This window comes from Tachysurus vachellii, chromosome 22, assembly GCF_030014155.1.
Source record: "Tachysurus vachellii isolate PV-2020 chromosome 22, HZAU_Pvac_v1, whole genome shotgun sequence".
Classification (NCBI taxonomy): Eukaryota; Metazoa; Chordata; class Actinopteri; order Siluriformes; family Bagridae; genus Tachysurus; species Tachysurus vachellii.
In genome coordinates this window covers 7612052-7638348 of record NC_083481.1, presented here as the reverse complement: position 1 = coordinate 7638348, position 26297 = coordinate 7612052, and the positions used below count along the sequence as shown (strand labels likewise).

The 26297-nt window shown below is 37.4% G+C and overlaps 1 protein-coding gene across 2 annotated transcripts in view; it reads left to right on the top strand.

Annotated features, from left to right (window-relative positions):
* The window catches only part of asic1b (acid-sensing (proton-gated) ion channel 1b), a 303047-nt gene that overhangs the window by 230275 nt on the left and 46475 nt on the right, over window positions 1-26297 (top strand). The window contains exons 1-2 of one of the 2 annotated variants that reach the window (XM_060857890.1): window positions 1500-2337; window positions 20536-20686. In XM_060857890.1, coding sequence (XP_060713873.1) covers window positions 1753-2337; window positions 20536-20686 — 736 coding nt within the window. In that variant the 5' untranslated portion in view covers window positions 1500-1752. Of the gene's footprint in view, window positions 1-1499; window positions 2338-20535; window positions 20687-26297 lie in introns of those variants that run through there. The other variant, XM_060857891.1, reaches the window with a different exon arrangement.

Below are 26297 nucleotides of genomic sequence, written 5' to 3'. Positions count from 1 at the left end.
AAATACATTTTAGCTGATCTCAGCATTAGTTTTTTACCAAATTCACAAAATTCTGCCGATAACATTTCCACCGACGTATGATTTAAATTCTGGATCTTGGGTTGGTCAGATTGAAAAGAAATGTCTAATCATTGATCAAGACCAATCACCAATCACTGATCACCATTATTCACAATTCCTTGATGTCTATTTCTCAATTAATTATTACCACTGCTTCACTTTGCTTGTGTTCTTAGAAATGATAATATTTTCTAAATAGGTAGATAGTTTATTTGTTGTAATATGACGAAAAACTTCTTTATATAAGAAATAAGCTCTCTTTGAATTTATACCACAGCAAGAATTAATGGTTGAATCTGACTTTTGAGAAGAAGTGCATTATTTTTAGTATATCATCATTGTAGATTTTTCTATTGTTTTATATTTGTACATCTGCTCAGACAGTGAGCTGCAACATGAATGACAAGTTTATATTAATGTGCTCATTTTTAATATATTAAGTAAACCACTATAAAAATAATCATTGGCATAGTGATGTTTTTTTTCTTAGGAGACATTAATTTAACATTTACGGAAGGAGTCTCCGGTGTAAGAATTCTGCAACATTCACTGTACTTTGTAAAGTTTCCCAGCATGGAAAAGTGTTCAGGATTCAAAGCAGAGGAGTTTGTACTTTCTACTTACTCTGTAAAATGACAAGCTGCGTGGTTAAGGGAGAGAGAGAGAGAAAGTGAGAGAGGGGGAGGGAGAGAGAGAGAGAGAGAGAGAGAGAGAGAGAGAGAGAGAGAGAGAGAGAGAGAGAGAGAGAGAAAGAGAGAGAGAGAGAGAGAGAGAGAGGGAGAGGGAGAGAGAACAAGAGATAGAGGGAGGGAGAGAGAACAAGAGATAGAGGGAGGGAGAGAGAGAGAGAGAGTGAGAGTGAGGCTGGTGAGTGAATAAATGATAATAGGAACTCGACTCTTTTAGGTTCCATAACATTAATTCTAACTGTAAACTGTACGATCTGTCATTTGTTTTATAAATTAAACATTTTAAATTTTGGCAAATTGCTGTGATATAAGTAGAAACACACTCGAGACCACAGTGTTGTGTGGAAATAATGCAGCCCAAAGTGATTAGTTTCCCATAACGTAATGGAGCGTTGTGTGTAACGTGTTATTTCTATTCTGGTTATTGTAGTTTTGCGTAAATCTTCCTTCTTCCTATTGGAAGTTTGCTATACTCACATGTAACCAGACCAATTTAATGAATATGCTAATTATACTGTATCGTCATCTGGTGACTATAACAGACTGTTGCGTCATATGGTGACTTTCTGACTATATTATTCTGGCCACTTTTCCCTGACACCAGTTGGCAACACTGATTTTCGTCTTCATCACTTCTTTCCTCTGCTCATATTCCATTTTCAGCCCCTTAAGCAAGACAAAGTGTTTCTAAATTTAAAGGGGAATTCAGCTAAAAGTGTGGAGATCTATAGAGAGAGTCTTTGCTGACTGACGCTTTAACGCACTCGGACACACCCCTTAATCAGTAAAGCGCAGACGGTGAGGTGAAGCGCACGAGGTAACGTTCATCATGCCTCGTGCAGAGCGTAAACGTTACACCGTGTGACAGTGCAACAGGGCGCGCGCGCTTTAACGGGCACCGCGCGGCCATGCGCCTTCGCCGCGCTCCAGAAAAGTGACTCCTTTTTTTGTCCCCCGGGGAGCCGCGCGCTCACTCCGCGTCTTTCCGGTTGTTTCCTTCAAAATGTGTTTGAGTGAATCGGCGCCGAGGGAAAAGCGCGAGCGGAGCTCCGTGCGCGAGGCCGGTGAGCTGTTCCTGAAGCACACGACCTTTCACGGGCTCAGGCACGTCTTCCTCGGAGGTTCATATCCACGCCGCGCAGCTTGGCTCATCGCGTTCCTCGCCTCGCTCGCGCTCTTGGTCGCGTGGTCCTCCAACCGGGTGCGCTATTTGCTGTCGTCGCCCGTGCACACGAAGGCGCACGTGGTGTACGCCACGCGCCTCGTCTTCCCCGCGGTGACCATCTGCAACCGGAACCTGCTGCTGCCGCGGCGCATGAGCAAACCGGATATCTTTAGCGCGGGACGCTGGCTTGGTTTACTGGGGAAAAACCGGCAAGTGTCCGCGGTCGCAGCGGAGGCTCTGGGCGCGCGAGAGGATTCGAACACGCCGTTCCGTGCGCTGGATTTCAGTCGCTTTCTGCCTCCGCCGCGTGAGGCGCAGCCCTCCATGAGGCAGCTGTTAGACCGACTCGGGCATCAGCTGGAGGAAATGTTGCTGTATTGCCGCTTTCAGGGCGAACGCTGCGGCCCGCGCAACTTCAGCACCGTAAGTGTGTGTGTGTGTGAGATTCAGGACCTGCAGTTGCACAACACTGTAACACGAGTTCATTCAGTATCAACAACAGAAAAGTCTGGTGTTTAACAAAAATAATCCAGATGCACAATTACTCTGAGTTTCCCCAAAATGGACACACAAGGTGTGAAATCTTTGCTGCTTTAGTTTTGGACTAGTTTTGGAGAGAACGGGAGTCTGTCTGATCTCAGACCTTTTCCATATAATACAACTTCATACACTTGGCTTCAAATGTTAAGTTAGAAAATGCTAACATGGTATTGTACAGTAGAAGAACATGGTATTGTACAGTAGAAGCGACAGATCATACCTATAATAACCTGAAACTATTACCCCATTAATACTACTATAGCTAATAATAATAATAATAATAATTATTATTATTATTACAATGACACTTTTATACCAATTACAGCTACATTTAATGCTGGGGAACATAAAGGAGTCTCTCTCTTTCTCTCTGTCTCTTGTCTCTCTCTTTCTCTCTGTGTCTCTCTTTCTCTTTGTGTCTCTCTCTCTCTCTCTCTCTCTCTCTCTCTCTCTGTCTCTCTCTTACTCTCTCTTTGTGTGCCTCTCTCTCTCTCTCTCTCTCTCTCTCTCTCTCTCTCTCTCTTACTCTCTCTCTCTTTGTGTGCCTCTCTCTCTCTCTCTCTCTCTCTCTCTCTCTCTCTCTCTCTCTCTCTCTCTCTTTCTCTTTCTCTCTCCTCTGTGTGAACAACTCAGTTCTGTATCTTTACCTGTAACAGTAAAGTATTGACCCTGGAGACTTCTTCCATAAATGTTTATATAAATGTCACTATATCAACAAAATTATATCTGTGTTTTAAATGGCAGCCCTTTTATTTCAAATAACGTTTTAAATAACCCTGTTTATTTATTTATTTATTCTTTTCTTAGTCCCTGTCATAACCGTGCTGAACATTTTAACACCCATAAATGCATAAATAAAACACCCATAAATGCTATTTAAAATTGAAACCAATATGAAAGAAAAACAGCCTTTGTATACACCTTCTATAGCCTGCGCTGCTACCAAACACTTCAGAGATATTGAATTGGTACAGGCTTGTAAAGTCAGATTAAAAATGTTTGTAACGTAATGCAATTGTATAGTCTGTGTTTTACATTTAACAAGCGGATATGTCTGCATGTTGCTTAATCTAAAGCTCACACTTGTATAAGCAGTGTAATTCCTTTTAAGTTCTTAAATTGTTAATTAACTTTTTGAACAAAAAAAAATTAACCACAAATCTTTAAGCAGATAGTCAGAAGTCAGAATCCTACCTTACCAGAAGAGAATAAATTCAGGTTCAAGAGCTAAAGCACATTGGAGATTGAGCTGGTACACCTTCATTATAAATCACTAAGCCCTGTTCACAATTCACACCTTCAGGGAGACTCTGAACTACTCTTGATTAATCACCTATTGCTATACAATATAACAAAATTTAAATAACACTAGAACAAACTGAATTAAGCAGATAAACAGAAGAGAATAAATTTGAGATAAATAGATAAAGCACACTTAAAGATCTACGGCAGAGCGGTACTGAGTACCGAGACGAATGCAGCAGGTGCTGTTACGGTAGACAACTTTGCCATCATGTACTGGTCCCCATTTACTTTGTCAAAAAAGAAGCGTTTATTAAGTTGTGTAAAAATAGAGACAGGGCAATCTATAGCATATAGTGTGATCTATAGTGTGATGCACATCTAGTTTTTCCAAAGACCATTCCAATAAATTAAACACTTTTGAAAAAATTTCAAGAATATTTTAGCTACAATAGCATTATGTAATGTAAAAAAATTGGAAGCGGAACTCATTGATGAAGTTGTGTTTTTTTTTTTTTGTTTTTTAAATCGCCCAACCTGGTGTCTAGCATCATTGCTCTAGAAACATTTGAAAAAAAAAATATGTTAGAAAACATTTACATATTTATCAAATCATTTTATAGATTATACTTTTCTCAACCACGTCAGCAAGTTCGTGTAACCCCAGTGAAGAAAGCTTTCGGATTAACCATTGCTATGTAATTAAAAAGTGAAGTGTTCATTCGGCACTGGAAAAGTTTATTCAGCACTTGCAATTGGCCAACAAGGTTGGATGCTTTTCAAGTTCATCCATCTGTGTAATATGGATGACCAGAGCAAAATTAAATGGTTATAGGAACAAATATAAAAACATATTTTATCTTATTATAGAAGGGCTCTACAGCATGAGTATTTTGCTTCAATTTGCTCTTGAGAGAACACTTAAGATTAGATTTTGACTTGTGTGGCCCGAGACCCTGATATAACATTATTTATTTGCTTAAAAACGTGTATATTGGTATAGATGTTTCTCATATAGTACTTTGCTCCTCCTCTCTCTTCATGTCACAAATCAGAAATCCTATTCAACAGATTTTCATTTTATTTACTGTAGCATTCAATAATGTTTAGTTTACAAATGCTGGAATTTATCCAGGGCGTGTACACACCTCATGCCCAGATATCCTGGTGTTGCTCTGGATCCAGATCTGAAGATAAATAAATGAACGTGTTGAACAGTTGTCAAAACTGTTCAAACAGACACAACAAACTGAATCTACATTAGACTAAAGCATCAGATGATCAGGAGTCTTTGTTAATGTTGCTGTCATTGCTGTTCCTGTAGATCAATCTAGCATGGACTGCTTCAAATCACATGATACATGCTGATAGATCTGCTGGTAGATCTGTTGTATTTGTTTGAATATATTTGCAATTAGGCAATTAAAAAACTCCTTTTTCGATGCTTGTGCACTCTGAATTTCTTTGTTTGTTCTAATAATAAAGTTATGAAACAATTTCCAGCTAATGTTTTGTGACACCTGCATTAATATGTTTTTTATTATTATTTTTGAAAGTAACGGCTGTCATAGGGCCCAGGATATTAGACTTTAGTATTATTGTAAATAATGAGCTGTTTGTTCATAAGACTTTATTAACGCTTCTTAGGTACCTGTATGTCACTACATATTGATAACCAGTAATATGTTGATCTAAAAAGTTTGTTTTTCCGGCTAAAAATAGTGAAAATACAAAACGGTTTCTTTGCAGATTGTAACATTTTTACCCGTGCTGGTGTGTGGTTTTAATGCTTCACTGCCATTTTCATTACATTTCCATTAACAGAAATACTCTGGCACTCAGCCTGAATCATAGTTTTAAATTTTTTCCCACCTCAGACCTCTCTCCTGCTTTTACCCACACACATGCACACGCATCCCGATACTCATTTTTCATACTATGTAATTCAATTATGGGATATTTCCAAAGTGCAAAGCCTTTGCATAGTTGAGACGAGATCAACTTCCGTGTGGGTTGCCGGAGTCTCAGAGGGGCCTTTGCATAGATTGTTTCATTTAAATTGCCTCTACCTCGCACTATCAGTGCTGAGACTGTGGCTCAGTTGAGCTTGAAGGAAACATCATAATTACTGTGCTGGAGTGCACACCCATGTTTGATTCATTTCCATTTTCATCATGTTCCCTACTACAGTACCTTTACCAGCATTTCCCTTGAGGCAATCAGACAAAAAGTCTGCACAAATTAGTGCTCCACTTTACACAGTGTTACAAGCAACTATTTAGCTTGGCGTTTGAAGATGATTTTTTTTTTGTCCAACTATATACAATTACAAGCATTCATTTAGAAGAAGCTTCAGTTCAAAACAACTTTACAACAGATTTGGAATCCCGTACTGGCATAGTGCTGGGGTTAATGTCAAGTGCTCGGATTTGTTACTTACGCTGACGCCGCTAACGGAATATTAATCATAAATATTTAACTCTTGTAAATTTAGTTTGATGTTGACTTTGTTGGATATAATACACAGCACTAGGAATTTTTCCCCTGCCACCTTTTCTCCATTTGCATCACAGTTCCCATCACATATTTGTTTGTTTTTTGTAACATTGCTGTCCTATCAGTGGTTTGTTACCTGACTGTGTCCATCTGTTCTATGTCACTTCTTGATTAATTTCACTATGTATATCCTGTTCTTTTTTGCTTTCTTAAAAAAATCTTCCTGTACTTCCTGGTATTGATTTGCCCTGATTAAGCATGAGTCAAGTTTAATCACTTCTGTCCTGCCTCATACAGAATGTTACATCTCATATTTGGTGTACAATAGACATGGTTAATCATAGCTGAAGCTTATTATTCTCAATGCTGCATCTGACTTACCTATGAAGTACAAAATTGGCATAAATTTTAACTTTACATATAAATGTAAAAACGTACCAATGTTGACCTCTGTACTTTGCTGAAAGTGCCTACAAGTGGCACATGATCATCAGAGCTCGGATGAAACTATTTATTTATTTTTTTTACATCATGTGCATGTCCGAGTGTGTATGCGTGACTTAGTTAGGGAAGAGATGCCCTGTATTAAGAACCCAAGTCAGCAGAGGTAGTGTGATGCTCTGTACAATGTTCTGTTGGGAAACATTGTGTCCTAGGTTTCATGTGGATGTTTAACTGCCACATACCACCTACCTAAACATGCAGACCAAGTACTTCTCTTATGGCAACGGTATTCTCTAATAGTACTGGCCTCTTTCAGCAGGATAATGCACCCTGACAGACTGCATAAAAATGTTCAGGAATGGTTTGAGGAATGCTACAAGAGTTCAAGGTGTTGACTTGGCCTGCAGCTTCTCAACATCAGGTATCTGTGGGATGTGCTGGACAAACAAGTCTGAACCATGGAGGCACTGCTGACATCTTGGTGTCAGGTGCCACAGCATAGATGTCTTGTGGAGTCCATGTCTCCATGGGGTAGAACCGTTTTGGCAGCAAAAGGAGGACCATCACAATACTAGGCAGGTGTTTTTAGTTATATGGCTGATTGGTGAATTTATTTAACATTATTGAAGGAGCCTCCAGTGTCAATGATATGTAAGAGTCAGTACGTTTTCTGCCACAGTGGCATCTTCAGAACAGAGGATATTGCACTGTCTGGTTTTATGGTAACATTAAAAAGTGCAGGTTTTTTTTTGTCTTATTAAATACTAAAGGCTAGTAAGGTCATGATTGTTTATACTATTTCCAAATGCCCCACAACTTTGGGACATACTGTTGTAGTAAAATAATCAACTTCAGGCTTTGCATCAGGCCATATCACCTAACCCTGTAAGAGAATATTTTCCTCTATACTGAATAGAACCACATGTCCCAATGTTTTATTCCTTATAGAAAGCACAATTAAATGTGGATTGTTAGGCTTTTAAAATAATAATGTAAAATAATGAGCTATTATACAGAATGGAGAGCACCACTGTAGTTATGCTTTTCTGGATAATTGCATCATTGATAATTCTGGTCACATGTAAGTAAGATTTAGAGCATTAGATGGAATGAAACTGTGTTTAATCACTTTATGTGGCCTTCTCATAGCACAATATAAAGCTTCTTTGCTGCCATTGGGCTGTGATTCATCAAGCTACAGCACAAAGTCTGTACCCATTGCAGGAATAAGCAATACAGTCTTGTGAGAATGTTCCCTCTTAAAAAGTACTATGACATGCAGTCTACAGGGACCAATTTATCCACTAATTCTGATCTTTTATTCCTTTTTTCTGAAGAGACCAGAGTCTTGTAGATGGCTATAACAATGAGCTAATATCTAAAGTACCAGAATAATTGGCACCGTAGACTCTGTATTGATTTGAAATGATTAAAAGTGCATCGCTAAGCATTTCTGCCATCGTGAATATGAGCACAGATTGGCTACATTACCTCTGGCAGCATGGGGATATAAACTTATTGTTATCATTCATATAACTATATTTATCACAGTCTCAATTCCATTTTACAGCTTAAGGCATGGCCCTTGGCCATATGGATGCAAGCTATATCGCTTTATCTAGCACACTGTCCATGAGTTTAATGCCCATTTTGCTGTTTAGTGCCATTACTACTCATTCATTACTATTATATACTGCCCTTGAGACTGAAGTGGCTACACAGAGGGGCACAATTTAAAGGAGGACAGAAATAGCATTTAAAAGTACATTGTGTCTATTTACTAAAGCAGAAGACAATACACTACATGGCTAAAAGTTTGTGCACACCATAATACTCGTATGTGCTTGTTGTACATCACATTCCAGATTTAGTTTGCGCTTTGCTTTTATGAATAAGCTTCAATCAGGAGACTTTCCAATAGATTTTGGAGCCTGGTTGTGGGGATCTGTGGGGATCATTGAGCCAAAAGAGCATCATTGAGGCCAGAGATTGATGTTGGGTGACGTTGTCTGGGGTCCAGTCAGTGTTTGAGTTCATCCCTAAAGTGTTCAATGGGATTGATTGCAGGCCATTTGAGTTCTTCCACTCCAACCTTGGCAGACCTTGTCTTCATGGAGCTTGCTGTATGACCAGGGACAGTGTCATACTGGAATAAATTTAGGCCACTTTTACAGTAGTTCCATTGAAGGACAATCTTAATGCTGCAGCATACAAAGATATTTCTATTGTGCACCAAACTTTGTGACAACATTTTGGAGAATGCCTGAATATGGCTATTATGGTCGGGTGTCCACGTTCATTTGGCCATATAGTAATGTTAAGAGATTTTTATAGTAATTATGAATCATTTCTATGGGATGAGATGTTTGCATAAATCATGAATGAATACTTCAGCTCTGTGTACTTTGATACTGAATACTTCAACTACAAATACCTCACTTTAAATAAGTCCTTGCTGTAGTGTGATCAACACTATAATTCTAGGAATAACTTATCCAAAGTCTCTCGGAAGTGTCTCTCCATTTATAAGTCCTTTTCAGATCTATGTTTTTAACTTAATCTTGTTTTCGGTATGATTTTGACAGGAGATGATGTATGACAATTCAGGAAGAGTAAAAGCTTCCTGAATTATCTTTATGACAATTAAAAGAGTAGTGCAAAAACCACAGGAATGACATTTCCTTAAAACATTTACATTGTCAGTATTTATCATGCACTAGTATTTTGAAGGTCTGATCATACACAAACATTGAAAACCATGACACAGTTATAAACTTTCTAACATCGCTTCTCAGATAAGGCAATGCCGAATCAATATTTTGGATGTGAAAATACAATATTGGAACATCAATCTGTGCACCTTAGGTGATTTTATTTTAGTGAATGTGACTAGTCAACAGTCACTGTGACTCAGAGCCAATTCAGTAAATTAAGAGGGAGAAGAAATAAAGAAAGGTAGTGGCATGATGGGAGATGGGAGTCGGCTCTTTTCCAGTGTCATGACATTGACTAATGAATAGTGCACCTTTTGCCTTGTGAGATTATCTCACCAAACTGCTCAGCATTACATACTTGACTCCTCTATCAGAAATATCTGTGACTCCCAGCACTCTGCCTGTCAATAGCGTCATCAACATCGATTTCTTCATGACTAAACCGTCACCGAGCACAACAGGGTCCCTCAAGCCATCTTTGTTCCTTTATTGATCTCCTCAGAGCTGTCTCGTTCCCCTCCAAGCTCAAAGAATAGAAAGAACATTGTGTGTTTTTCAGACTAGAGCAGAAACAGCACAGGCAGCTTGCAAAAACAGAAAAGGAAGAAATGAAGATAGATTGTGGACAAAGAGATAATGTTGTAGCGAGGCTGAACTGCAGACTGTTAAAACTCTGTCATACCTAATCGGTGAAAGTAAAAATGTTATGGTTCCATAAAGCAGGAGACTTTAAATCAGTCTTGGGATCATGTACAAAAGGTAAAAAAAAGAAAAAAAAAAACCACTAAATTTTACTGACCCACAGGAAGTGGAAATGCTTTTATTGTTCCAAAAAACAGAGGACCTCAATCTGTCCTGTCAGTGATGTGAGTGATATAACAGCTGTGCTACAAACGCCAGCAATTCTCATCTAAAGTTATTATCCTTTGTATGGCTGGACAATTTCATTCTTTTTTCCTTCTAAGACTATTTCCTTGTTGTCTCTGCAGTTTTGCAGTTATGTTTACTTTAATTTGACTTTTCAATTTCCAGACCCATTTAGAAGGCAGAATCAAATCCCTTCAAATTAATGCATGAATATGATGAGAAACCAAACCTATAGATCTTTTGGTAAATCATTTTTTTTCTCCTATCTGCTAAGACGTTCTTGTCGGCAGTGTTGTCACTGTCGATAAATGATCCATTTAAAGCACAGCATTTAAAATTGAATCGTTTACCTAGACACACTTATCTACTGGCTGCAAAACTCTATGGAATAATGTCCTTGAAAACATTCGCTACCGCTATGCTGTTTTTCAAACTAGCAAGCCTTAAGCTCACAGAAACACGTCTTTTGGCTAAAGATGAATTATTCATTTGGAAAGGAATAGCTGTCAATTGAAGAAGTGGGATGACTACATCTGGCTCTATCAATCTGTGCTTGCTGGTGAGAACTAAACAGTCCTCAATCTGTGACTGTTTTTATTTTATTCCCGCCTGATCCCAGATAAGACATGCATTAATTGTGATGTTTGTGATGGTGTTTATGCGTGTGAGACAGTGTTGCTTTGAGAATTGTCTTTTTGTTATATTGCAACATTGCTTGCAGAGGTTATAACTATCTGTTAGCTGTTTATGTACATATAGGGAGCATTTCAGTGACATTCTGCATTAAAATTCATCCCAACGCAGATTGTATTCAGATTATTTTTACCTGCGGGGGGTGGGTGAGGGTGGGGGTGGAGGGATAAATAAAACTAGGCAATAATGCGTAATAAAGTAAATTAAACCTACATTTAATTGACTTTATTACTCAATTTAAATCATCATCTGGTCATATTTATCTTGTCTTATTTTATGGTAAGTGATACTAAAAGATTAATTTGTTGTTTTTAAATACAAAATTAAAACGCATACATTACATTTCCCCTACTTCCACTTTGCCGCCTCAGTTATACACTGGAACATGAAGCAACTATAAACTTTTTCAGTTTTGTTTATATCTGTATAATAAATCAGTCACACTCTTTTCCTAAACTACTTTTTCCTAGACTGTGATTTTGCTGACAAAGTATGGTTTGAAGAAGATATTAAGAAAAAGTCATTTATGTCACACAATCTTCTATTACTTGTTTGCTACATACATTAAATACATTAAAGCTCCAGTGTAAAATAGAGATGTAGGGGGAATTTTTTACACTTTTGTTTTTCACAGTAAAAAATTACAGTATCACTTACCATAATGTAAAGCTGTAACAGATGAACACCATGCAGCAGTGTAATGGTGTAACTCTGTAAAGCTGTACCAATTTAACACTCTACATCTCCATAGAAAGGCTGTACTAAAACTGTAACCGTGTAAATCTGTACAGTTGTAAAGCTGTAACACTGTAATTCTGTAATGAACAGTATAAACCTGTAATCTTGTAGCTCTGCACAAATTACTGTACGTAGCTGTAATTTTGTACAACTGTAACCTTAGAATGGCTGTAACACTAGAAATCTGTGGCACTTTAATAATGTAACACTGCAAAGCTGTAACACTATAATGGCTGTAACACTAGAAATCTGTGGTAGTTTAATGATGTAACACTGCTAAGCTGTAACACTATAATGGCTGTAACACTAGAAATCTGTGGTAGTTTAATGATGTAACACTGCAAAGCTGTAACACTATAATGGCTGTAACACTAGAAATCTGTGGTAGTTTAATGATGTAACACTGCAAAGCTGTAACACTATAATGGCTGTAACACTAGAAATCTGTGGTAGTTTAATGATGTAACACTGCTAAGCTGTAACACTATAATGGCTGTAACACTAGAAATCTGTGGTAGTTTAATGATGTAACACTAAAGCTTTACAGGTGTCCGCAGTAACAGTGTAAAGCTATAAAGATGTGTAGCTCTAACACTGTACAGATGCAACAGTGTAAAGCTGTAACACTAAACTCTATAGCTGTAACACTGTGAAGCTGTAACACTGTACACTGTAAACCTGAAGTCAGCTGTACAGTAATTTTAAGGCTGTAAACCACTACTACAATAACGCCTGTAACACAGTAAGAATGACCGTCTTGTACATTCATATCGACCAATTTCTTTGGTGCAGTTTTGTAGCCGTTATGGTATTTAAAGGCGTAAAAGATTTTAGCCTTGTGGCACATAAGGCAAAATTTAAGAAGGAAATCTGATGCCAAACCTCTCTTTACTGTGCTTTTTGAATAGCCTATGTTTAACTTAGCTGGGTCAGAACCTATTTAATCTATTTTCAAACACCTGCTTTGTAATTCACTGTTTTTATGTTATACTAGACGAGGTTAATATGCTAATGTAAAAACATTAGATAGAAACCTGTTTCACAATGTCACACCCCCTAGTCTTGCTCTCTCTCTCTTTCTCTCTCTCTCTCTCTCTCTCTCTCTCTTGCTCAGAGGCTTAATCTCCACTGGCGTGCACAGTGTGTGTAAACCAGTTGTGTCCTGAGATCAAAGAAACTGTCTGTTTTAAAGGGTTTCTCAGTTCGCACACTAATTTTTCACAGTAGTAGTGTTTGATGTTTATAGTTTAGTTCAGACGTTTCAGATAAATGAAGCAGTTGAAAGTGTTGTGTCAGAATACTTGACGTTTGTTGTAAAAATCCTTTGTGTACCATTCGCCGTACCTTTTACTGCCCTCTATACACAATAGAAGTGTGCTTCTCCCTATATTACATGAAGACATCTTGCCTTATGGTTTAATATCCAGTCTGGATAAGTAACAGTAAAAGGAAAAAATGTTAAACTGTGATGCAAAAGTATGAATCAGTAGGAACCATTTTTAAATGCTCTATAAAATGCTCTGTGAATGAAGCCCTGATGAAGTGTTTAGTACATGTATGAGTTCATTGTGGAGGAACAGACAACTCTAACCATTATTATGGGGACATTTTTGTTATACAGAATTTTACCTATATATATATATATATATAGATATAGATATATATAGATATAGATATATATATATCTGAAGAAAATTATGAAGAAATTCTTAGTTTCACTGTCATTCTGTCTTTATACTGTCTGTACAAAAGACTTAACAGTTAAACCATTCACCTGAGTCACATCCTAGGTTTACTCTGCGTCCATATTTATCAGTTGCCTAGCAGCAGGGTTCTCATGACTTATTGTGTGTTTGCCATTCCATGTTGAAAGAACGTGTGGTTTGTTCTTTACATGGGAGCCACAACACATGGCAAGTTTGTGTATGTCTGTAACATTAAGAATTGGGACTGAGCACTGAGCTGGTTTCAAAATACTGCATGCAAATGACTTGTATAAGAGAATAAACTTTGTTATGCTATTAAACTTGGTTATATAGCTAGAGCTCTTATTTGATTATCTTTTTTATGACCTGTCGGACTTTAGACAAGTGGGTTGATTTATGTAGTGTGCTGTGATATATTACCGTTAACTTTTCTTGTGACAAATCCTATTAACATTATACTAAATTGTCCCATTGCATATTACTAGCAGAGAGATTTCAGCCATATTTCACCTTACAACTCGCAGCTTTATAGAAAACAAACAAACAAAAAATATATTCTACTTTATCTTCATATATTTTGACCAGAATTTAGATTATGTTTTGAACAGTGATCAGGTTTGGATCATGGATAAGAAATAGATGTCTATGTCTAACTCCTTCTGGTTCCTCTTTTTCCTACAGACGGAGCGGTTACTTTGTGGTGCATTATGGGCTAAAATGGATTTTTCTATATGAACAAGGCTTCTCCATCACAAGGTCATCCCCCCAATTCTTTCAAACGAACAAGTTACCACAGCAACAAGAAACAACCCAATTATGTTTGCCCTTATCTGTTCATTGTATCTCGGAGACAACTCTAGCTTTTCAAGTCTGGTTGAGGCACACATACAGTAAACCACTCAGATGCTCAAGTCTTCAAAGGCTTAGAGTTATGTTTATAGCCTTTGTGGAATGATGATTTTCAATTTCTTGGACATGTGTTTTAATGAAATGTTGAAAATGGGACTCGTGTTTGTTGCACAGGTGTGCCCTGTGAGATCGATTGTTTAAACGATTAATAGCTCTGAATGTCTACTCTTGGTTTGAACACTGGGCTTCACCTGTAAAGAGTACATTTGTTGTTAAAAAGGAGCTGTCTATGAAAGAAATGCAGTTCATTTTGAAGCTGAGGAAAGAGGGAAAAATGATCAGTCATTGCATAAGCAGTATGCATATCCAATCAAATAATTTGTAACGTACTGAAAAGAAACAGAACACTGGTGTACTAATAATAAAAAAGTTAAACAGTGCTGTGAAGAAAAGCTCAAAAACAACAGGCAGTAACATTGCCAACAAAGTGGGGCTGAAGGTATCGGTAAGACTTCAACACCAAGTATACAGAGTCAGTCCCAGTGAAGAAGGCGTGGTCACTTTGCTTGTCAGTCTCAGTGAAGAAGGCGTGGTCACTTTGTTTGTCAGCCTCAGTGAAGAACGCGTGGTCATTTTGCTTGTCGGTCTCAGTGAAGAAGGCGTGGTCACTTTGCTTGTCGGTCTCCGTGAAGAAGGTGTGGTCACTTTGCTTGTCAGTCCCAGTAAAGAAGGCGTGGTCACTTTGCCTATTAGTCCTAGTAAAGGAGGCGTGGTTTCTGTCATTGTTGATTTTAAACTGAATTATTTACTGCCTTTATTTTCTGTAACGTTGTTGACCTATTGCAAGGGGCATCAACATGCACACCCCTGTTTTCAACCTTTATGATCAGGCTATTGTTACACTGAGTCCATTAAGTTAATGCATTTTAGGGTAAATAGGAGTGTATGGCCTGCAGTGGCTTTTGAAAACACAAAACATCCATTAGTTCTGTTGTTGTCTTCATGCTTGAGGTCCGGGTCTCAGAATGCAGACTGAGCTTTCTCGATTTGCCTCCCAACATGAACATATGCCAAATGGTTTCATGTTGTTTCTCATTTTCATTGGCTTGAAGTTATGAGGATGTGACTCAGCAGTATGACAACTCTGACATACATTGCCAACGATGCTCTTCAGAGGATCCTTTGTTAAATTTATTTCATAATCAGTTTTGTTTAGAACAAATTCTCTTCATGCCTGCTGTCATTTCATTTAAATTAAGGGAACTATCAAAGAAAGTAGAAAAGAAAATTAGCATATGATTGCAAACAGTACTCTACTGCAGAACTCCCTGTAGTTTTTCTTTTGAATTCATTTTAATTTCTTTTCTAGTCACTGACTGAGCTTACTATTTCACTGTAATGCAAAATAATAATGAATCTAATTTAGATAGCAAGCTAAGCTAATGCATTAGCTTGCACTAGCAAGGTATGATTGTTTGCAATATATACGTACATAGAGGGAGCTGCTTTTCTTCATAGCACAGAAAGCACTCCAGCGAGCAATTTTTACATTTATTTAAAAAAAAAAAAAAAAAAAAAAAGCCTGACACCTCCTAAAAAAGCAGCCTTGAATTTCCTTTCTCTCTAGAGCTCCAGTCCACTTTTTATCGGCATGAAATGTTAATAGGAGTTGACATGTTGTTATGGACATCATATTGCATACTATTAAAAATACCTCACAAAATTTGAATAATTACAAAACCTGCCTAATTTCCTGGCATCACAGAGATGAGGAATTAATCCCTTTCTCTACCCTCAAAACATCCTCAATTCTTTATGGCATGAATTCCACAAGGTGTAGGAAACATTTTTCAGCTGCATATTCATGCTGCCAGTCTCTTTGTTGGATTCAGATCTTAGAACTGTAGTAAAAAATGAAGTACACTAAATCCATTGTCATGTTCATGGAACCAGTTTGTTGTTGATTTTTGCATTATAGTTGAAAATATAGTATATTATATATGTGTGCTACACAAACATTCCCCAAGCCATTATACCACCACCATCACCAGCAGCCTGAACTGTCAACACAAGGCAGGTTGGGTCTATGAATTTATTCTGACCTGATCATCTTCACTTTACAGCATTATAACAGATTCATTAGACCAGGCTATAAATCTTGTCCGGTGTTGGTAAGCCTGTGCAAATGTACGGTTAGATTCCTCTTCTTTTCTAACAGAAATGGAACTTGATGTGGATTTCTGTAGTGGCTCATCCGCCTGAAGGTCGGATGTCTTGTGCTTTCTGAGATGCTTTTCTGCTCACCACAGTTGTAACGAGTGCTTATTACATATTACATTCATTACATATTACATTATTGCAGATCAGACTGGCTAATTTCTAACCTATCTCATCAGCAACCTGTTTCTGTTTTCAGAACCGTGACTCACTAGATGCTTTTTTTTTATAAAAACTTCTAGACTGTTCATGTAAAAAAATAGTAGAAGTTTCTGAAATATTCAACCCAGCCCATTCCAGAGAATGACATCACCATGAAACACACCTTTATGTGGTCCGTTTTGTAACCGTCTAGGAACCTTTATGATTATTCATGAGTCCATGGTGTGTCAAATAACATTAGCATAACAAATAAGGAAGTCACATTAGTCCGACATAATTGTATAAAAATATGATTTAGCTGAAAAAAAAAATGAAACCTTTGAATTTCAATTGAAAGTCAATAAGAGCATCTACATTATTCTTTGCTGGCATTTATTTTTTATTTTCTTTATTCCTTGCTAGACTTGTCCACACCTTTTCATCATTATTTATAGCTATTGCACATGATTAGTTTTGTAAGGACTCATTGGCCTGTAAATCTTTCCTTTGGAAAAGCCTGCATGTTTTTGTTGCAGTTTTGAGCTTCTTTATTACTTTATTTCCATAGTACTAATTTCCTAATTCCCAAGTCCTGCTGAAATAATTGCTGGTATTAATGTGAATTAATCATTTGGAAAGTCAGCGCAAATTAACACTCATTCATTCAGACACTGACATATTCTTTATCTGTTTTTTTGTTATCATAGCTTAATTCATCTTTTAATCTTTGTTTTCAGGATGTATTCCTGATCACACTAAATGTTCCCCACTGCAACCCTGACCAGGATAAATACTAAATGTGAACGAAGTGAGAGAGCATGTTTTCCCTTTTGAATCTGGTTAGTCTCACGGTTTCCTCCTCATTTTGTCTCAGGTAATTTGTACTTGCCACAGTCGGCTTTGTCTTGCAAATTAGGCATAAATATCAGTTTAAATGACACATTGTCATTTCTTTTCTGAAAGTGTACATTTCTGTATAGCTGCATTGCGACAACATTCAATGTACAAACGCTATACAAATAAGATTTAATTCCGTGTATTTCACAAATCAAGCATTTAAGTTCCGAATACATTTCTAACACTAAGACTGCCTACTTAAATTCAAGTTATGAAACCCAATTTGAAAACATTGTTTAAAATGAACAATGTTTCTGAAACAAATCTAGCTACAGGTATGAATAGGAGGTGCGCAATTAGTTTGTTTTGTTTGTGTTTCGTCTTTCAAGAACTTATTCGAAGGTGGTCAGAAATGAAGCTTGCAGGACGAAGGAAAATCAGGTTCAGTAACAAACTGTTAGTAAATGTCTGGTCAGGTAAGTGGTGTTAGCCAATATAACCAACTACATTTGTTAGAGAATATTGTGAGGAAGTGGAAACAAATAATAATAACCATGTGAGTGAGTTGAAAAAGAAACAGAGCTAAACAAAGCGTGCTGAGGTTGAGGAACTGTCACAGCCATCCTTCACAGAGACCCTGGCGACATTGCTGACATTTCCACCTCTGTTTTTCCCCCTAGTGTTTGTATGGGCAAAGCGGGAGGATTCATGTTTAATTTGGGTAAAAAATATAAAACACTTGTCAATAAAACCCTTTTAGTTTAAAGCTTAACTGCCTGCATTTACATCCAGATACAGATGTGAAAAAAAGATAGCTGAAGCACCAAATACATACAGATATAGATTTACACACTGGGTGTGGAAGAAGACTTGGAAGACAATTTCAGCACAGCTCAGAGACTCAGGTTTATAATATGGAAGCTTTTCAGTACACTTTCAGAGACAAACTAACGGAATTGTAACCGGTTCACGTTTCCAGGTTGAAACGATACTCTATGCGTGTGTGAGTGAGAGAGTGAGAGTGAGACAGAGAGACACACTCACTCACTCTCTCTTTCTCTGTCTCACATTCACTCATGCGTTCACTGACTCACTCGCTCAGTCTACTACACTATTTTGTTCCCTGTATTTGAACCCTTGTCAATTAATTACTGATTTTCCTGCTACCTCTACTCTGCCTGAACCTCTGCGATAGCCTCTGTCCTGATCCCTGGTAAACAGTACCTTTTGCCTCCTCTTGCTCCTGACTCTCCTGCATTACAATATAAATGCTGTTCTTATTTACACCGCCTGGATTCAGCGCATGAAGTCCGGTCTCTCTTTAAGCACAGCTTAAAATCAATATTGAGATTCAATGAAAGCAGCCTTGCATTTCCTCACATCTAATCAGACAGTTTCACTGAGAAAATTATTCTGAATGAAATTGCACCTCCTGTAGGGACTGATCTGATGATCTAGTTAAGATATTCATTCATTCATTCGTTCATTTATTCATTCATTCATTCATTCACCTAACATTCCTATTAATCCTTTATGAGCAAATTTCAGGAATGTTAAGCAACTCATTTCCTGAATACATTAAGAAAGAACATGCTGATATCCAAGGGAAATAACATTCTCGATACCGGTGTGAACTTAATCATTGCTTCACAAAGACTTCCAATTACAAGATACTGCATTTTTCATTTGGTTTTCTGTAATCAAAGGCAATCTCTTGGGGTGGATGAAAAAGATTTTCATTTAAAGCTCAACTTTTTTTGGTTCTGGGTTATCTCATAATTTTTTCTTATTGCTAAGCAACATAATGTCCCATTCTCTCGTGGGATATTTCTGCAATCATCATTTTCAGTGAAAACGTCTTTTCCATGTTTCCCCAGGGACTGAGAATTGAGAAGGGTTGGCTGGAGAGTTAAAAATGACGACTTCTAACTAATTAGAAAACCCCAGCTCATGTGAGGATGGAGAAGTGTATTCCGTTATGTTCTTCTGAATTGGAAATCTCAGCGTAGTTTTTGTTGTTGTTATTTGGTGTTGAAAGACCACATGAAAATGAAGCTATACAAAGTTAAATTTGATATAAAAAATCACCTCATGTTTTTTTTTTTATAACGCAAAGGACAGGAGTTTTTTAGTGAAGGATATTTTATATTCAGATCCGGTCTGTTTGGCTTGGTAGTGCTGAAAAATATGTTCTACCCATACTTCCAGGTTTCCCATGGGAACTCTGGTTTCATCCCAAGTACAAAGACCTGCGTTGTAGACTGATTAGGATCTCTGAATTGTTCGCAGTGTGTGAAGGGATGTGTTGTTGTGCCCTGTGATGAATTGGCACCCCATCAAGGGTATCCTTCACCTTGTACCCCATGTTTGCTGGGATAGACTCCAAGCTTCCTGCAACCATACAAGAACCATACAACCGTTCAAGAATCCATGCGCTATAATTCGAGGGTTAGGCTGTGTGTTAGAGATGCACTCAAGAAGGTGCATATTCCATATCAGTTTGAGTGAAATTTCCTTTCTTTCCTCCTAATTTCTTCTGCCCATCATTAGGAATTGTTTCTTACTTATTCCTTATTGTTACTGAAATCCGTGCTAAATATAATTCTACAAAACAAACAACTTACAGATGGAAAGGGTGTAAAGATAAAACAGTGTATAAATTTTGACTTGTGTAAAGGTTTCAGTGATGGTTATATGATGGAGGATTGAGGGGGGGGGGTACTTTTTTTATTTAATTTAAGACAGAGAACAAAGGGAGTTTTTTTCTAGCTGTTATAATGAAATTGATAATAGGAACTTGTTTCACAGATGTTCCACGACATTAGGTACAAAAATAAATGGAACTATAAATATTGCAGTTGTGGGCAAATATAGGAACTAATAAGCTGTTTTTATACATGCCCAAAACAGTGACATGCATTCTGCATATTTTAAACAGTTTCATGAGACTGATGTGGTGCATGTTTTTTTTTTTTTTAAGGAAAGCAACTGTATAAAGACCATATATACTATATATCTATAAGTACATAGGTCTATATACAAGAATTAACAGAATTGTGTGTCGTTTGCTGCAGTAATAATGCCAAATTGCCAAATGTTATATACTGATTTGATGTTCTTGTTTTGTTTCTCTGCAGATTTTCACTCGATACGGCAAATGCTACACGTTCAACTCTGGTCAGGATGGACAGCCACTCCGCATCACCACGAAAGGGGGTATGGGCAACGGCCTGGAACTAATGCTGGACATTCAACAGGATGAGTACCTGCCAGTGTGGGGAGAGACAGGTAAAACACACTCTCACACACTATTGTACACACTCACTGACTCGCATTAGCTTACTGCTGGGCAACAAATGCCACTAGCACATTAAGATGCTAGCAGGGGAGAGGAAAACTGTTAAAGCAGATGGAAGGGAATTGTGTGTGTATAAATAAATAATATTACAATAAACAATTAAAGGATGCACAAGTAATAAACTGCATCTGCTGTTATATATAACAAGATCAAATCAGGACGAGGTGGTTTCAAACAATATGTTACCACTTGGTAATGAGTTTAAAGTGGTACTCTGAAACTCATGAAAATGACGTTTTCCTGTTTTCCCATTAGTCAGGAAATTATAATAAAATGAATTCTCAAAAGTTACATTTTAACTCCAGTACAATGAAAGATTTTTTTTTTTTTTGCTCTCTTACTTTGATTAGTTCTAAACAAATTTGAGTGCAAATGCATTTTGCCCAGAGCCAATATAAAATTCTGAAAAGATAACAGCTTTATCCATTTCTTTTCCCTAGACATGCATTTCATCCTTCCATCTTGTCTTTGGTAAACTACATTAATAAGTACAATATGATTATGAGCAGGAACCTGAATGCTGGCTTCCATCTCGAATTCTGTGTCATGTGGCAGGAAATCACATAGTAAAGTCTTTTTACGTTTTAGTTACGTTTAGCACGTTTTAGGCCACCTTTGCAATGGTTTCCTCGGTCTCCACTGGAGAAGACAATCTCTCCTCACATGCAGATGGTGGAATTGAACAAACAAGGCACATACACACTTAGAGTCCCATACAGACCCAACCAGGCAGCGAGACAAGTTAATTACCCATCAGATGACATGGACGTGGTGAGTGTTCGAGTTCGTCTTTTGCTTTCCACTCAATAGCTTAGTGTAGCTAAACTTAAGCTCCTATTGTTGTAATTGAAAGGAAAGCACAGAAACAGATATGGGAGGGACAGAGTGACAGTTTAAACAGACAGCCAGAGAAGTGCCTGTCTATCAGACCTGCATTTCCCAAATGATTTTACAAGGCTGTGAGTAGCACTGTGTGTCTTTTCATCTGAGATAATATAAAGCACAGATACACAAGGGCAATGGTAGGGTTTATAAAAGATATTTTCAAAGCAGCCTGCGATAAATGTGATATGATTTATTTAATCATTTAATATGATGTGTGCATGATGTAATACAATTTAATTCAATATCATGCAACAAGTGAAGGTCCACACTTGGACTATGTCTCCATTACTATTACTGACAGACAGACTGTGTGGCCACACCCCCTCACTGGTAATGACAGGGATCAGAAGTTATTACTGTACCTCATTTACTATGTCTGATAGGCATAAAGGCCACACCTCCTTCACTAAGATTAACAGGTACACAGTCAGTGAGTGAGTGACATAAGCCACACCTCTTTCAATGGAACTGACAACCACAGAGGTCACAGAAGTCAAGTTCACATCTCTGAGAAAGACCGGAACAGAGGACACACCTTCCCTAAGACTGGCAAGTTCTGAAGCACACATACTTTACTGGAAATAACCACACCCCTTCACAAAGGCCACACCTCCCCCACTGACATACACAAAGGCCACACCTCTGTCCCTGAGACTGACATACAAAATGACTATGCCTTCTTCACTTAGACTGACATACGCAAAGGCCACACCCCCCTTCACAAAGGCCACACCTCCCCCACTGACATACACAAAGGCCAAACACCATCCCCACTGAAACTGACATACCCAAAGGCCACACCCCCTTCGCAAATGCCACACCTTCCCCACTGAGACTGACATACCCAAAGGCCACACCCCTTCACAAAGGCCACCCCCCACTAGACTGACATACACAAAGGCCACACCCCCTTCACAAATGCCACACCTCCCCCACTAAGAATGACAGACACAGAGGTCACACCTGCTTCACTGGGACTGAGGGACATAAAGAGGGACTCTTTGTATGGATCAGACATCCACAGAGCTCTTACCATATTCATTGTGTTTGAGCCATTGAGGCCACGCCTCCTTAAGTGGGAGTGACAAATTTAGACGATAAACTTTTGCTGGGTTTAATTATGATCTAAAACATAAGAAAGGTAATAATGTACAATTTTGCCTTCTACTATTTCTTATCAGATCTTTAACCAGACACAGCACATCTACAGGAGATATCATTTACGGTCATATCACTCTTACAAACCGCAAACTACGTCTGTGTGAAAACACAAACAAGAACAGTTCACACCAGAAGAGATTTTTTTTGGCCACCCTTCATTTTATTTATTTTTTTATTTTTTTTTAAATTTATGTACATAAATTTAAACTCATTAGAAAATTGCTTGTATGATACTAATACTAATGGATATTAAGAGCAAAGATGAAGAGGTGATTTGTTCACCGACTTCTGTTTACGCCACATTTTTATTAACATCCTTAAAGTTTCATTGACATGGTTCTGCATTTGATTTTGTTAATAAAAACGAAGCAAAATGTCACCACTCCCGCGATGCACCACAAAGATTACCCGACATAATTTGGGTCACTTCTAGCTTCCGGCATTTTCAGCATTGCTCTACCCAGAATACAGAATACAGAAGCTCTACACACTGCTGCTCTAAGTGCTTTTCCACCAGCTATAGACTGATTAAATGTAGTCAGTACACCAGGCAGAAGTCGGAAGTCATGCAAAAGCTGATTGAATATCGCATTATTAAAAATAAAGACAGACAGGAAACAAAGCCAAAGGAAACAAAGCCAAAGGAAACAAAACCACAGGAAACAGAAGACCAGGACTAATAATAGAGACGGGATAATACCAGCCTGCAACCTCACACAGGCAATAGTTCCCCCACACAGAGTCCAGCAGAGGGGTATACAGTAAGTACACAGCTGAATGAGGGGTAATGGGAAACAGGTGGAACTAATTAACTACCGTAGCAACACCGTAATAAGAGCAGGAAGCATTGACCATAAAAGGAAAGAGTAGGGACTAATGAGGCAGATGGTGCACAGAGCGTCGAGGGTAAACTGACAGGATAGATTTGACGGTGATAAACAAATTGTGTATCGTGTCAACACTCGAACTGAGAATATAAAGCTGTTTTTTTAGCATTACACTATATAGCCTAAAGTTTTGCAGGCACCTGACCATTACAATTATATTTGCTTTGTTGAAATAATAATGTTCCATATTTAGTTCATCTTTGCTTATATAGTAATAGTAAGTATAGTGAGTGCAGTCGGCATTCCAGTTCATCTCAAAAGTGTGCAGTGGGGTTGAGGTCAGTGCTTTGAATTTCTTCTATACCATCATTTGCAAACCAGGTCTTCATAGGCTTTGCTTTGTGCACATGGGCATTGTCATGCTGGAACAGGTTCAGACCCGGTTCTGTGCCATATTCTATAAAATGTATGATATACGTCATCTCTAAATTTGCATGAAAAGATCCAATAAATTAAAAGAAAGTTAATATGATGCCATATAACACCTTAGCTCTATATATAATACCTACAAAATCAGTGAATAGCTTTACACTTGTCAGGAATTGTGGTATTTTGCCATAATTCTAATATTTTTCTTTTTTTGTTTATGATAACTTCAGCTATTTTTAACATGTGATTTGAATCTGAATCATTTTTTTGAGAAACAAATCCATCTAAAATGAAATATTGAAGCTTATATATATAAAATATACATTATAATACTGTTTACACAACTAAAATATACCTGCATTTAATGGTTGTTGATATTTCTGAGCTATGTATAGAAGCTGAAAGATTTAATGTTCTTCCCTAAGCTGTGTAGGTCTCTCAGCTCTAACGTGGGTTTTTTTTTGTTTTTTTTTTGGAACATTTTGCAAACCAGATTTCATTGTTCAGCTGATGAAGCCCTGCTTAGATGTGCATGTTAAATACTGGAACTTTTTTAGCATAATTACCTGTCAAAAAGAAAGACACAACATTTAAACATCAGTTCGATCCATCATGCTGTTTGAGTAACCCGAGTATGTTGCCATCCCACTAGTTAATGTAAAATCCATAAATGAAGAATACATTTGAGCTCACAATGCCAGCTAGTATCGATTTATCTATAATCTTAAACGTGTGTTTATTCACATATTTGTTACTGAGGTGCCAGTGCATTCACGTTGATCAGAGCTGCAGTTAAGACTGTATTTTAGTAGACTTCAGCACACGCTCTTAGCTGTGTTTGTCTGCTCTGCTCCTCGGGGTAAATATACAGCAGGCTATAAGACAAGCTAAGAGCTTGGCAGCCTTTCAGCAAAGCAATATGATACATATGATTTAATCAAGGACAGTGTAGACCTAATGTTCAGTAGAGCATTTTATCACCACTTTCCTGATGACCTTTGCCAAAATGCTTCAAAGCGATATTTCCCGAATTTATCTCATCTCGCAGTTTAACCAGACTAAGCACTAACACTGTGGCTTTTTTTCAAGATCTGTAAAATAGTTTATCACAGTATGAGCAGAGTGATCTTCGGTGCATGTGTAAGTAAAATATCAATTTTGAATGTTTTTTTCAAACGTCTTACAAACTATTTTTAATTCTCTTCAGAATTTTGTTTATTTATTCAGCGTGTAAGCATTAATTGTTCAATCAGCATGAATGAGCATTTATCACCTTCGATTACATTTAATGAAATGGTTGGTAAAATTTTCTTGTTGGTAATAGCAGGTTTAATTCTAAAAATTAAAAAAAAAAAAAAACCTCATCTTCTAGACTTTCCACAAAATTAAATGTAACCATAAATGTTTGAAAAAGAGTAGGTTTGTTAATTAGTAAACTTTAAAAAATGTATTCTTTGGCATATTATTGTGGTGTGTTGTGGCTTATGTGTTAATCTTTCCCATAACAACCAGGACGCCCCATCATGTTTTATTCCTCACTTAGTGAGCTAGCCAAAGGCAATGTCAGAAAAATAAATGGGATGAAGGTAAGAGAAAACCAAGATTTAGGAGGGGAACATCCTTCATTGTGTACCTGTTGTGTGAATTATGAGGTATTTTTTTTTTTTAATCAAACATTCTAGCATATGCCATTTATAATAAAGAATAGATAATAATGTTGTTTATCAGTGAAATCAGTAGGGAAAGGAAGGCTTTTTAGTCATTAATATATTTATATAATTCAGTATCTACAGTACAGTTTTAGTTAGGAGGAATAACTAGGGTAAGGTTGTTATAGTAAGAGCTATAGGTTTAAACCTGAGTCTTAAGGAATATGATTGGTTTTAGTTGTTTTTTAATTTACTTATTATACAAATGAAAGAAAATGGAGTGTACATTGATTAAGGTGTACATCAGGGAAAAGATATATTATGCTATTTGTTTGATATGCCACTGCAGCCGACTGATCGGTACACACTGATTAAGTTTTGAGGGATATGTTTGCTCAGTTTAAATTAGTACAAGGTTAATAAAACAAAACAAAAAAAAAGTTGTAGCTTGTCATTTCTTCCTCTATCCTTTCTTGTGTCTGTGTATCATTTACAGCTTTACATACAACAATGTATGTAGAACCTTCAACAGAGAATTTTCTCTTCATTTTATGACCAAATGTTTGTGTAGTTCTTAAATATCCCTTTCC